At 41.5% G+C, this 14016-nt stretch overlaps 1 protein-coding gene across 2 annotated transcripts in view; it reads left to right on the top strand.

The window, feature by feature from the left end:
• Positions 1 to 308: 308 nt before the first annotated feature.
• SRGAP1 (SLIT-ROBO Rho GTPase activating protein 1) overlaps positions 309 to 14016 on the top strand; it is a 309052-nt gene continuing 295344 nt past the window's right edge. For both annotated transcript variants that reach the window (XM_004465049.5, XM_004465050.5), the window contains exon 1: positions 309 to 1279. In XM_004465049.5, the coding sequence (XP_004465106.1) occupies positions 1213 to 1279 (67 nt within the window). In that variant the 5' untranslated portion in view covers positions 309 to 1212. The remainder of the gene's footprint in view (positions 1280 to 14016) is intronic.

Raw genomic sequence — 14016 nt, forward strand, 5'->3', positions numbered from 1 at the left:
GTGGTTTGAGGAGGGGTTTCCAGTGGCCTGCCCAGCGGCGATCTCGGCCGGCGGACAGAGAGGAGCCGCAGCCAAGGGAGGCGCGGGGCGCCGCCCACTGCCGCCCGGGCGCGGGGCGCGGGGCGCGGGGCGCGGGGCGCGGCTGCGGTTGGCCACCGGAGGCGTCCATCTTCCCCGACGAGCCCTGCTCTTCCTCACCGAGCGAGGTCCGGGGCGAGGCCCGACAGGGGCAAGGGCGAGAGCGCGGCCCCTTCCCCGGAACCCTGCCCGGTCTCGTAAAGTCCCGCGCGGTCGCCGACGCCACCGCCGGCCCCGGAGCGCTCCCCCGCTGGGCCCCGGAGGGCCGCGGGCGTGTGCGCGCCGGCAACTTTGCGGCCGCGGGGGGCGCGGCTCCCCCTGGAGCGAGCGCGAGTGTGCCTGTCACCGGCGGCCTCCTGGGGGCAGCAGCTGAAAAGCGGACGGGGAGAAAGAGGCAGCCTCGGCGCGCGGTGGCCGAGGAGGCAGGAGCCGCGTCGGTTCTGGAGACCTGAACTCCGCCGGGGCCGCGTCCAGGGCGCTTTCGAACGTCGCAGCCGCCGCCCTGCGGGCCAGCAGCGACGACCCGCTTCAGGATTGCGGTTCCCCAGGCCCGCCCCGGCCGTCGCCGCAGGGTTTGCACGCGGAGGATCGGCGGCCGCGGCAGCAGCATCCCCGGCCCGGGCGGCACCGCCGAGCGCCAGAGCCGGGAGCTGGAGGCAGGAAGGGAGGGTCGCGGCGCCTGAGGCGGACGGTTTCTTCCGCGCCCGCCCGCCCTCCGCCGCGGGCCCTGCCCTGGGCGCCCGTGCGGGGCTCTAACAATGGTGCGGAGCGCCGGCGCGAGCCCCGCGTCCGCCCAGCGGTCGTAGAGGAAGTGGCTGGGCTCCGGGCGGGGTGGGCAGGGAGACGCCCCCAGCCGCTCGCTCGCCCGAGTTGGACCGCGCGCCTGGCCTCTCCGGCCCCGAGCCCGGGCTCTCCGCCGGCCCACCGACGGCGGCTCAGTTCTGAGGAGATGGTGCCAGCGCCCGGGTTAATCTAGCCCTCGACTCGCTCCTGTTTTCCTCCTCCCCTGCCTCCTGCTGGTATTGCTGCTGGGTTCCCGGCGTGTGGGAGTACAATTCCGCCCCTCCAAGGAGACCGGTTTGTGACCGCTGAACAGAACTTGGCCATTGAAAGCCAACCCGAATCGGCTGGATAATGTCCACCCCGAGCAGATTCAAAAAAGACAAAGAGATCATAGCCGAGTATGAAAGTCAAGTCAAAGGTAAGGATGGGAGCGGCTGCCTTGCTCCTTTTGTGTGCCAGCTTGTCATTGTGCTCGCGGAGTTACGTTTCTAACTTGGTGTCATTGTTGGAGGAAGGTGGCGAGGGGCAGCTCGAGCGCCTGGCCGAGTCATCCAGGGCTTTGTACAAGCCAGTCCCAGTCCCAATCCCAGTCCTAGTCCCCTTGAGCCACAAGGACCTGGAAACCCCGGTGGCTTTCGCGGGCTGTCAGCTGGTCTCTCCAGCGAGGAGAGAACTGGCTTTAACTTAACCTCAGCGGGGCAACTTTGATGGGGAGGCAGGCAGTGGTGTGGTGGTGGTACCTGCCCAGTCATCATCATCATCATCATCATCATTCTTTTAAAAGATACCATTGTCACATTATACTTTTTTTAAGAAGTCATTTTTCTAAAGTCTGGACTTTAGATTAGCACTTCATTGAGTGCTGGCTCTTTCGGACGTTTACACCATTCACTATTAATTTAGTAGAGTGAACTCCCCTTTTAAAAAATAGCTCGCTGAAAGCCTGGCGGTTACACCACGCAGCGACTAGTGGAATTTGACTCCTCCTTTTTAATGGGCCAGAATTCAGTGCCATCTTTCAGATTCAGGTGGGAATATTGCCTTATCATTTGCTAGAAACCACTTGCATGTAAAATGAAGGTTTGAGTATTTGAGTAGCAGTTTCAGTCCATCCGCATCATCAACTAACGAAGAAAACCTAATTAAGAACTTTTATTCTCTGTGCCTCATGGTTAAAAAATACTTTCTTTAGTACAGGTATTTATTTTGTGCTTCTGGTGAGGAGTTAAATATATATATGTTGTTTTTTTTTTTTAATTGGGCGTTTGTTTTTTTCTCCTCTTTTGTGGTCTCTCAGGAGTACCTTTCCTGATTGAGACAAGGGATGGAGTGTGGAGATTGCTGCTGTTCTTTGAAATATTCAACACAAAGTTCATAAAGACTGCTATGTAGACACCTGTGTTTGCATTTATACAGTCTTATGAAAGGGCTGCTGAGAAAGGCACTACTGTACTTGCCTTGGGAAGAGTAGGTGCAGCCTGGGTGTTCTTTTGTGTGATCAAGTTGTCAACATGCCTGTGGGCGGCGGTACCCATATCAGTATGAATCTGGACCAACTCATCATGGACTCCAACAAATACAGTGTGCAAGCTCATGGATTTATGTTTTCTTTAGGCTGATCCCTTAGTGGAGTTAAGCTGAACATTGTTCAGAAAACAGATTTTTATCTGCCTGGAATTATGGTAATTTATACTTCCAGGAACTGGCTATATTAATATGGAAGCTATATTAGCAGAGAAGTAATTATTTCCCTACAGCCAGGGAAACTTTCTAATGAATGTAACCTTTCTTTTAAAATTTTGTTCTACTGTAGGACTCAGGTTCACAGTCACTGTTTCTCTGTACAGTTTTCCCACATGGCTCTTTGTGGCTTTTCTTCGAGTGGTGGTGGTCTGGTTTTCCTGCTGCCTGGAACACAAATTCATTTCCAAGTGCTAGCTTAGTTTTCTCTGCTCTAAGGTCGTTTGTCCATGATCAAGTCTTTATTTGAAAAATATTCTCTTGATTAATTTCTTCCAGTGTGTAAAGTCTGTGGTTATGTGATTACCGGCATGCTTGGGGGTATAGACCTCTATCTTGATTAAAAATCAGTAAAATGGAATGTATTGCAGTGTTTAAAATGTGTCTCTCAAATTCAGTACAAGAAAAAAATTTTGAACAAGGTGGCAGTTATTTTTGGAACTAATTTCATCTCACAGAAAGTGGTCTTCATCCTATTCGCTCCCACATACCCATAAGTCCTCAGGCTGCTTTCTGGGTCTTCCCTCCACCTGGCCTTCACTTCTCATCAGGGCTGTGTCCAGACTAACTACACATCTTGCGCCCAATCCAGAAAATTACATCCATATAAAATATGGGAATGGAGTAATGTAATGGAGCCTAATCATATACATATTTAATGGCACAAATTCACCTGTACTTACAGGCAAAGTAAGAAGAGAATGGGAGGGAGATGCCAGTTTAATAGTGCATAATAGAGGCCAGCTGACCAATGCAGTGAGAGTAGGTCCCTTAGTGAGGGTGATACGGGAGAGAGGACTCTGGTTTTCTGACACAGTTTCATTTCTTGAAAGCCTCTCCAAGGGTGAGCCTCTTAATCTCATAGAGTGCAAGTCCATTATTTAAACATTTTGGAGCAACCTACCCCTTAAATTCCAGCCAACTCGTTCATCTAATGATAAATAAAGAAAATATGGCCTGTTCTGTTGTTGAAGGAAAACCTGGCTGTTTTGGACTTATTAAGAGAAGTATAAAAATGTATTAGATTCTATAGGTAAATTAGGTGTATGAGTGATTTCAAGAGTCTTTTTTTTCCTCTTTATTTTTTTAATGTTACAGTAAAAAAAAATGAGGTCCCCATATACCCCCCACCCCCCTCATCCCACTCCTCCATCCATAACAGCAACCTCCTCCATCATCATGAGACATTCATTGCACTTGGTGAATACATCTCTGAGACTGCTGCACCTCATGGTCAGTGGTCCACACCGTAGCCCACACTCTCCCACAGTCCACACAGTGGGCCATGGGAGGGCATACAATGTCCGGTAACTGTCCCTGCAGCACCACCCAGGACAACTCCAAACCCCGAAAATGCCCCCACATCACAGCTCTTCCTCCCACTCCCTACCCCCAGCAGCCACCATGGCCACTTTCTCCACACCAATGCCACATTTTCTTCGATTACTAATCACAATAGTTCATGAATAGAATATCAGTAAGTCCACTCTAATCCATACTCTATTCCTCCATCCTGTGGACCCTAGAATGGCCATGTCCGCTCCACATCTATATCAAAAGGGGGCTTAGATTTCACGTGGATGCTGGATGCAATTCTCCTGCTTTCAGTTGTAGGCACTCTTGGCTCCCTGGTGTGGTGGTTGACCTTCTTCACCTCCATGTTAGCTGAGTGGGGTAAGTCTAATAAACCAGACTGTAGGAGCTGCAAGTCTTTTGAGGCCCAGGGCCTGGCTATCACATGGTCAGTCCAGAGATTCAGGTCCCCTGGGTATACATTAAACCCCAGCACCAACTACGGTTCCGGTAAAAGTAACAGGAGAAGAGTCTTTTTGATTATATATGATTTTATACCTGCTGACTTAGAACCTAATACTGTGGAGTACTGCCATTTCTTACTCTCTTCCATTTCCCTGATAACAGAAGCAGTTAAATACAGACTTCCTAAGATAATATTTTTATCTAAAGGAATAACTCCAGATGTGGAATTTTGCCACTGTAGCTTGCTGGGCAGGTTTTGGGAACAGCCTTCATGGAGCTGTTTGCAACTATGAACTATACCAGGTGATAATGCATCATTTTATGTGTATCTCCATAAATGTTTTTAGTTAGATGTATATCATGGAGAGCAAGTCACTCAGCCTCCCTGGGGTTTGCTTTTCTCACCTGCAAAATAGGGAGCTTGGATTCTTTCAACCCTAAAAATCTGTAAATCTAATTGAAGATGCCCTGTCTATTCATATAATCACTTTTTGAAATTTTCAAGCTTTTCATATCTTCTTTCAACTGCCCTGTTTTTGGGGGAGCCACCTATGCTTTCCCATTTTCATATTGAGTTTAAAAACATTGGGATATAAAGATAGTAGTTGCCAGGGATTCAGGAGGAAGGGAAATGGATGAATAGGTGGAATACAGGGCATATTTGAGGCAGCAAAAGTCTTTTGTATGATACTGCAATGATAGACACATGACATTATGCATTTGTCAAGGCCTATGGAACTGTACAGCGCAAAGTGTAAACCGTAATGTTAACTACGGACTTTTGCAGTCGCAGTGCTTTAATATTGGCTCATCAATTGTAACAATGTACCATACTCATCTAAGATGTTAATAATAGGGAAAACTTGTGTGGGGGGGGCACATTATATGGAAATTCTGTATACTTTTAGTGTAATTTTTTTGTAAATGTAAATCTAAAACCTCTAAAAAATAAAACTTATTATTACAAAAAAAAATGGGGGGTAGGGGGAAGAAACCAACCTTCTTCATCTATTAAAACAATGTAGTGCAATAGAGAATACGGAAAATTAATAATCAAAACCACGTTCACAGAATTGTAAAGGATGAGGGGAATTGGAAATTATGCAAGTAGTTGAAGAATGGGTAGGCTTAAATCAGAGACGAAAGGACCCTGGGCAACAATTTAAAGGAGTGTCTTAACTAGGAAAGTAGAGACTATTTCATGCATGATGGTCAACTTTCCAAAGACATAAAAATCAAGAGAAATAAATTTCTTGTTTGCATGGGCCATTAAAAAGCAAGTTTTCTGGAAAATAGTATGAAACTCCAATTCGTTGACTGTTCTACTTGTTAGCATCTCTAACAAAACACTTAGCATTGGATGAGCATTGGATGAACAAATGGCTAACAGAAGGTTTTGGGATTGTCTGTGGCTTTCAGTGATCTATGTAATCTTTGTATTTTGCAACAAAAATACTGTGGAACTACACATATGGGACCCAAAAGAATAAAAAGATTCATTTTGTGAGGTTGAACTCATGGGTAAGAGGTTATGTTTGTTTTTAATAACACATGCTCTCTAGTTGATTGTTAAAAATTGATGGCTGTTATTTGCAGTGTTTCCTAGGGATAGCCCTATACTCATCTACTTGCAGTAAGTACAAGAAGTGCCAAGAAAATCTGTTGTTCTATGACCACTCTGCTGCCTGAATACAAATAGTACATTTTGATAGCAGGTGGACCATGAGGAAATACCAATTCAATTTTGTGACCCCACATCATGCAGTAGGTTTCAATAGGGAAATTAAAAGTTAGTAATAAGGAACCTGTGTCTATACTGAATGTTCTTTCATCTATCTGAGAATAGAGAAAAAGCAACAAGTTGAATTATAAATTAAACTTTAAAGCTGTGATGGAATTAAACATTTCCTATCCACTCCACTTGTTTATTCCATCTGCTTTTCAGCAGCTGTGATTTACTTTTAGATTTCTAATCAAGTTAAATAGGAGATGGAATACTTACCTATTTAGATTTTATATTCATTGAAGGAATCAAAGTTTGGACCTAAGAGTTTAGCAACTCTAACTGCCAATAGAAGAAGTTAATTAAATAGATTAACTGCAACTAAGTTGTTTTATCCACCAAGGTCATTTCACCCAACCACAATGCCCAGGAACAGCTTCACATGGCGGCCTTTAAAGTCAAGAAAAGCAACATGGTGACTATCTACAAATGTAACTTGCTTGATGTTTTGGTGAAACTAATTGAAGCTTCTTCTTATGTTGCCCAGAAAACCTGATGAGAGTTTCATGAATTTCAAAATATATTTAGGTGTTTTAGAGAAAATTTCGAGCAAGGGTTGTCTGATGAGGGTTGGAGTATAGTACAGGACCATAAGTTTCAGCTGCCATCCAGTTTGGTTTGCTTGTTCCTGTGCTGTGATCTGTATCGACCAGTTTTAGAGTCAGATACCCTCAACTCTGCTTAGTGTTTTAGAATTGGTGCCTACTTTGTGGATTGACCAGACTGTTTTCTCATTTCATTCATGCTATTTTCACTCTAATTCAGACACTTAAGAATTAAAACAGAGAAAAGGGAGTAAATTGTATGTCCGATTACTTGGTCTATTTTTATTTTAGTAGTTTGCAGGCAGAAGTTGGGATTAGAGACAGTTATTTGAAAGTATTTTTATTTGTTGGTCCAGAGTTACTTTCTAGTTTGTTGATAGTCTAGTCAATGGATTTAATTTCATCACCATGGGTGAAAATGATTCTTATATAACCTAAGATAAAAAGTCACTGATTTAATTTCATAGTCTTGAGAAAAATATTTTCTTTTTTAATCAGTAGTAGAAATGAAAATTTCACTTCTAACTACTAATTTACTTCTCTTTCAATGGGAAGCACTTTGATAATGAGATCTTTTTTTCTTGTTTATGTATCTCCTACACCCTCTAGAATGGGCTCCATTATACATTTATTGAATAAATAGATGAATGGTTTGGATTGTTATTTCTCTATGGTGTAAAAGAATTCTTTAGAGTGTCCTATTAGGCAATCATGGAAAATTAAATTGGATTAAATAGTGTGTAACTTCTTTAGGAAGTCACTAACTTGGAAACAATCAAAATGTCCAACAGTTGGGAATGGTTAACTAAATCCCAGTGGTGGATGTTTAACCAGTATACATGAAACATTATGTGGTCTTTAACAGTGGTTTTTGAAGAACATTTAATGGTATGGAAATATTTTTTATACTTGAAAAAGGGACTATAAAATACATGGTAAAATAATGAGAACTAATCATAATGGCAGTTAACTGATATGCCTGTCACTGTTGTACCTGCTTTGCATAGATATATGCTAAGCTTTACATGTACATACAAAGCTGTGCTGCCTGGAGAGAAGTATTTCCATGTATTTTTTCTTGTTTAGGTTGTATGCCTGCATATTTGAACCATGCCTGAAATGTGGCCCTTGGTATGTTTACTAAATTAATGCACGAATCTCACTTTCAGCTCCACTCTCTTTGAAGAGGATGGAAGAAGGCAGGGCAAGGTAAATCCAAGCAAAGTTTGGTTTCTGGTTTAAACCTCTGATAATCAGATTTGTCTGCAGGACTGTTCCAAACTCATTTGCTTACACCTCAGTGATAAACTTATATTTTTCCTTTTTCTGAATTCAGTTAGCTAAGAGGTGTGTGTGTGTGTGTGTGTGTGTGTGTGTGTGTGTGTTGGGGAGAGGTTTTGTGGATTACCCTTTCTTTTATCCTGTGTGAAATATACATCCATTGATTATAACAATTTGAAGAGTAATAAGAAAATGAAAACCTGGGTACCAGCCTCTAAGATTAAGAAATAGAACATTACCAGTATCTTAGAAACTGCCATGTGTGCCCCTTTTCTGCCTAATCTCCCTTCACACTGCCCCCAACAATGTTTCTGAATTTAGTGTTTTTATTCCCTTATTTTCTTTATAGCTTTACCTTTATTGTTTTATTATAGTTTTCTTTTTAGTTTTGATTATGTTGTATTCCTATATCAGAATACAGGGTCATTTGAACATATACTGGATTTTAAAAATAATATTGAGAAATTAGCGGTAGTTTTAAAAATTGAAATAATGGTATTTTGGTATGTAAAAATCTTTATCTTTTAGTGATAGGTGCTGAAATATTTTGGATAACATGATATCTGGAATTTGCTTCAAAATAATCTGAGGGAGGGATGAAATGAGTAGGGATATAAAACTAAGAAGATGGGTATAATTGTTAATGGAAAATGGTATTTGTTACATTATTATTCTCTTTTTTTGTGTATATGTTTGAAATTTTCCCCAATAAAAATTTTTAAAAATAAGTATGTATTCTTGTAACTTCCACTTTCACTCAATATTATGTTCTTGAGATTAATTCACATTAATGTGTATAGCTATAATTAATTTATTCTTACTGGTGTTTAGGATTCTAGTATATAAAAATACTACACACTGTTCATTCTTTTGTTGATGGATATTTGGATTATTTCTATTTTTTTGCTACCATGAATAATACTAATATAGAAAATGCAAATAGGTGTCTCCTGGTGTACATGCACACGTGTTTCTCTAGGTATACCTGCTGGATTGTAGGGAATGTGCATGTTCAACTTTCCTAGGTAATGAATGCCATTTATATTTATATTCTCACCAGTAGTGGATGAGAGTTTTGCATTCTGAAAAACATTTAGAAGTGACAAATTTATAAGTTAAGGTAAAGGCTAACCTGTTAAAATAAAGAGAACCCAGAAAAACAGTGTCTTTAAAATAGAGAATTTTTTTTTCTCAGGTGACATTCTGGAGGTGTGTGGTTCAGGCCACCCGAACAGCTTTGCTCCATTAAATTGTTCAGGTTTCTTCTATCTTTCTTGCTCTGCCATCACCTAGGAATTGGCCTTGTCTACCTCAATGAAACTGGGTCTTAAGTATATCCAGTTTGTCTTTCGTGGAAAACCCATTGGCATTTTGCTTGAAACTGCATGAAATTATAGATTAGTTAAGGGAGAATTGGCACCTATCTGATATTAGTTCTTCCTATTCATGAATATGGAGTTTTTTTTTCATTAATTTAGTTGTTTTTAAATATCTTACAGTAAAGATAAAATCTTTTTTTAAGATTTTATTCATTTATTCCCCTCCTCCTCCTCACCCCCCACCCCCGTTTTCTGCTCTCTGTGTCCGTTTTGCTGTGTGTTCTGTGTCCACTTCTCATCAGGCAGCATTGGGGATCTATGTCTCTTTTTGTTGTGTCATTTTGCTGTGTCAGCTCCCCGTGTGTGTGGCACCACTCCTGGGCGGGCTGTGGTTTGGCGTGGGATGGCTCTCCTTGCACAGGGACCACTCCTTTCATGGTGAGCACCCTTATGTGGGTGCAGCACATCACATGGGCCAGCTCACCACACGAGCCAGGAGGCCCTGGGTATCGAACCCTTGGACCTCCTATACGGTAGGCAGATGCTCCATCTGTTGAGCCACATCTGCTTCCCTAAAGTAAAGTTTTCTATTTTCTATTTTTATTTGTTAGACTTATTCCATGATATATTACAGTTTTCGTTAGTAATGTTAATGGGATTTCTTTTAAGTTTGTTTTCTAATCATTTCTGGCTTATAGAAATACAGTTTACTTTTGCATATTGGCGTACATCTAGCCATTTTGCTAAAGTGTATTATTATTTCAAATAATTTGTTGAATTTTTAAAAAATCTTATTTGCAAATAGAGACGATTTTATTTCCTACTTTCCAAACCCTATGATAGCTTTAATTTATTTTTTCTTGTGTTTTTGCCCTTTGCAGAATTTCAAGTACAAAACTAATAAAATTGGTGACATTGGACAACATTTTCTTGCTCTGACTATAAAAGGGAATCTTTTCAAGCTCCTCTTCCCTTTAAGGATAATACTTGTTTTAGGTTTACTATAGATATTCTTTATCAGGTTAAGTAAATTTCTTTCTTTTTCTCTATTTTTGTAAAATCTCTTGTATTTGTTTCCTTCAGGATTTCATCATTAATGGGTGGTTGAATTTTATCTTTTTATATTCTGCATTTATTGATATTATATAACTTTTCTTCTTTAAGCTGTTAATGCAATAAGTTATTTAAATGTCTTTTTTAAAAAAAGATTTATTTATTTATTTCCCCTCTACCCCCATTGTTTTTGGGTTTGCTGTCTGCTCTCTGTGTCCATCACTGTGTGTTCTTCTGTGTTTGCTTGTCTTCTCTTTAGGAGGCACTGGGAACCAATCCTGGGGCCTTCCAAAGTATGAGAGAGGCACTCAATCTTTTGCACCACCTCAGCTCCCTGGTCTGCTGCATCTCTTATTGCCTCTCCTCTGTGTCTTTTGTTTCATCATCTTAATGGGCCAGTTGCATGTGCGGGCCAGCACTCCTGCGCAGGCCAGCACTCCTGCATGGCCAGTACTCTGTGTGGGCCAGCTTGCCTTCACCAGGAGGCCCTGGGAATGGTAGGCGAGAGCCCAATCACTTGAGCCACATCCACTTCCCGATAGATTTTTTAATATTAAGCCATCTTTTCATTCCAGAGCTAAATCTGTCCTTGTCTTTGTATATTAATTTTTTATACAAAATTTTTATACAGTTAGATTCAGTTTTCTAGTATTTAGTTAAGTATTTTTGTGTTTTGAATGAAATAGGCCTAGGATTTTCCTTTCTATTAATGTCCGTTTTTGGGTTCATATCATAAGTTTTACCAAGCTCACAGAATGAGTTGGGGAGTACTGCTTCTTTTTCTATTTTGTGGAAGAGTTTGTAAATTTTGGAATATTCCTTTCCTTAAAGGTTTGGTAGGACTATTTATCTGCGTCTAATGTTTTCTTTATGTGAAGAATTTTTAAAGATCTTAATTGAATTGTCATCATAGAACATGGTCTGATTATACTCATATTTTGAGGTGTTTTTCCCTTGATAAATTCTTCCTTGATGGTGCTACTTAGGATTATAAGCTTCGTGCTTCTCCTGGCGCTATCTCCACTTCATGTCTTTCCATAGCACTTATTACCATTTGATCTAATTTATTCACTCTTTATCTTGTTTGGGGTCTTTCTGTGAAGTGATTGAAATCATGTAAAAAATATATTTTGTCCAGCATTTTAGTATCATTTGGGAGGTCATACAGGTTATCTATCTACTTTTACAACACTGCAGGAAATAGAAGTCTAATATCCAGTGCTTTTTTTTTTCCTTTATGCCCGGAATACCTTTCAGTTATTTTATTTTACCCAATATCTTGTTCTATTTTAGCAAAAGAACCCTCTAGTATATACAGTCCAAGTTACTATGGGAAGTATATATCTGTGTTTGTTTTCTAAACAGAATTACATGGTGCTGTTCCTTGCCATCTAGCATGATATGTGTATTCCCAAGAGCCAGGCACTCAGGAGGGTACATGTACAAGAGAACAAAATAGTATTACATTAACACTTAGAAGTTCTTCATATATAGGTTTTTGTCTACAGCGTGGGAAAATCCAGGATATGTGTATGGATTTTAGGGATGAAATGTGCAGCAAGGATCAGTTAAAGACTCTGATTTGGGCAAAGTAAGAAGACACCTATTCTTGTGAACAATCTGAAATGTTGAAAATCTTCTGGGACTTGCTATTGCTTGTCATCCAGAGTTTGATCTTTCTTTTTTGCAGTTTGTGAGGGGCAGCTTTCCTTTTCTGGTGGAGTTGCTTCTACCACTTTATCCCTTGGGTCTCTCTCTACTCCGGGGCTGGCTGTGGAGACCTGTAATAGTGTAGGGCTCTGTGTGGGAGGCTGTGTCCTCCAGGCTCTTGGTACCACACCAGGGTAGCCAACCTGGCATAAGGTTTACAAAGGTTGCAGCAGTTGTCAAGGTGTTTGTTGTCCTAGTTTCTGGACTGTCCTTTCTAACTCCCTTTTCAGTTGGTCTGTGGAAGACTTCTACACTTATTAAAAAAAAATTTTAACTAAAGCCTCTATTCTGTCCAATTGTGAAATACACATTTTTATCCTTTTGGCATTACAGACTGTCAGCTTCTCTGGAAATTGAATTACTGGTTTGATTGGAAGAAAAAAGAAGTATAACCATGCTGGGGGTCAGATCTACGACAGGAAGGGAGGGCAGCCACCCCTTGAGGCTCTGCACAGAGAGCGAAATTACCCAACAAAACCCATTCCTCTAGTTCGGGGGCCTCATGACACACACAATGAGGGCTGATAAATGTGTTTTAATATTCTTTTCTTTTTTTTCCATTAATTCACGCTATTGCTAAAAAACAATGCACACCAAAGTGCACCATTGTATCCAATCGATATATAGAAAGGACTTAAAAAAAAAAACACAAAACACTGGGTTGCTCTCTGCCGAAGAGCAAAAATAATTCCAGCTCCTTGGAAACGTGGCCATGATGTCTTTGCTCACGTCTTCAGAATGCAGGAGGCACTGACCTCCCTTCCAAAGAAAGCTGAAAAGCAGTTGAGGGAGCCCTGTTCTGCAGTCGTGTGGGTCAGAGTGTCTCAAAGAGTGACATCTGGGCTCAGAACTGTCAGCTGCCCCAGCTGAATCTGTGGAAATGTAGAAGAGAAACAGCCCCTGCTGTTTGGGGCAGGCTGCTCACAGTCAGGGAGGCAGCTGGACTGGAATAAACGGCCCTCTAAAGGCACTTGGCTTCTGGCATCATCCAGGAGGCTCCTCTTACTCGGTTTTATGGAGGTAGACCACTAATCTACTCCTAATACAACGACCCTGGGGAGAACCCAAAGTATTTTTTCTGCCAAAGGTTGAAGTGTTTATCCCCACTAAGTTATATTCTGTACAAGATTCAAATGACTATGAGAGCTTTAGATTATTGAAAGAACAGTAAAGAAGATGTGGATACAGGTACAACAACAAAAACCTGCATATAAAACTTTGGAAAAACAAACACATATACTTCCAGGATGTGATAATATCAAATTGACTATGATATCTCTTTTTTCTCTGACACCAGGAATTTTAGGTAGCGTTTCGATGAAGTTAAAATTTCCTCATGGTCTTAAGTTTTGACAGTGTAAGGCTGTTCACCCAGAGCAAGAGCCTAGGGTGCCATGTGACTTTGCCCATAAATAAAACTGGACACAATGCAGGACAGCGTGAAATGACTGCATTCCCTGTGGCTGCCACACAGCCCAGGGCACCCATATGGGTGTGGGCCTCACTGGGTAAGGCTTGGTTATCTCCGGCACAGCAGTCTAAATGCTGTGATCCAGCACTTGGAATTTTGATAGATTTCCTATAAGAACATATCTTTGATGCAACATTAAAAACAAGCCCAATATTAATCATTTATTATGAAATAGCCTGGCTCTTAAATTGTGCAACAGCAAATTCCCATGAAAAATAACTGTCTTTAAATGGTGAAATGGTTTTTTTTTTTTTTTTTGACAAACTTGGAAAAAGCCTTCATGACTATTGCACGAATGGAATGTAGTCGCTTAGAAAAGCTACAGAGCACATGGGTTCGAAGTTGAAACAGCGACAGATGTGGCCGGACTGATGTTGCCTCTAACAAGTACTAACAGACAAAGATAAGGTCCTTGAAACAAAAGAAAGAAGCAAAGTCTGCACTGGCCTGTTGTCAGTTCTCTGTACATCTTGCAAGAAAGTCTGCTACGGGGCT

Source organism: Dasypus novemcinctus, chromosome 12 (genome assembly GCF_030445035.2).
Source record: "Dasypus novemcinctus isolate mDasNov1 chromosome 12, mDasNov1.1.hap2, whole genome shotgun sequence".
Classification (NCBI taxonomy): Eukaryota; Metazoa; Chordata; class Mammalia; order Cingulata; family Dasypodidae; genus Dasypus; species Dasypus novemcinctus.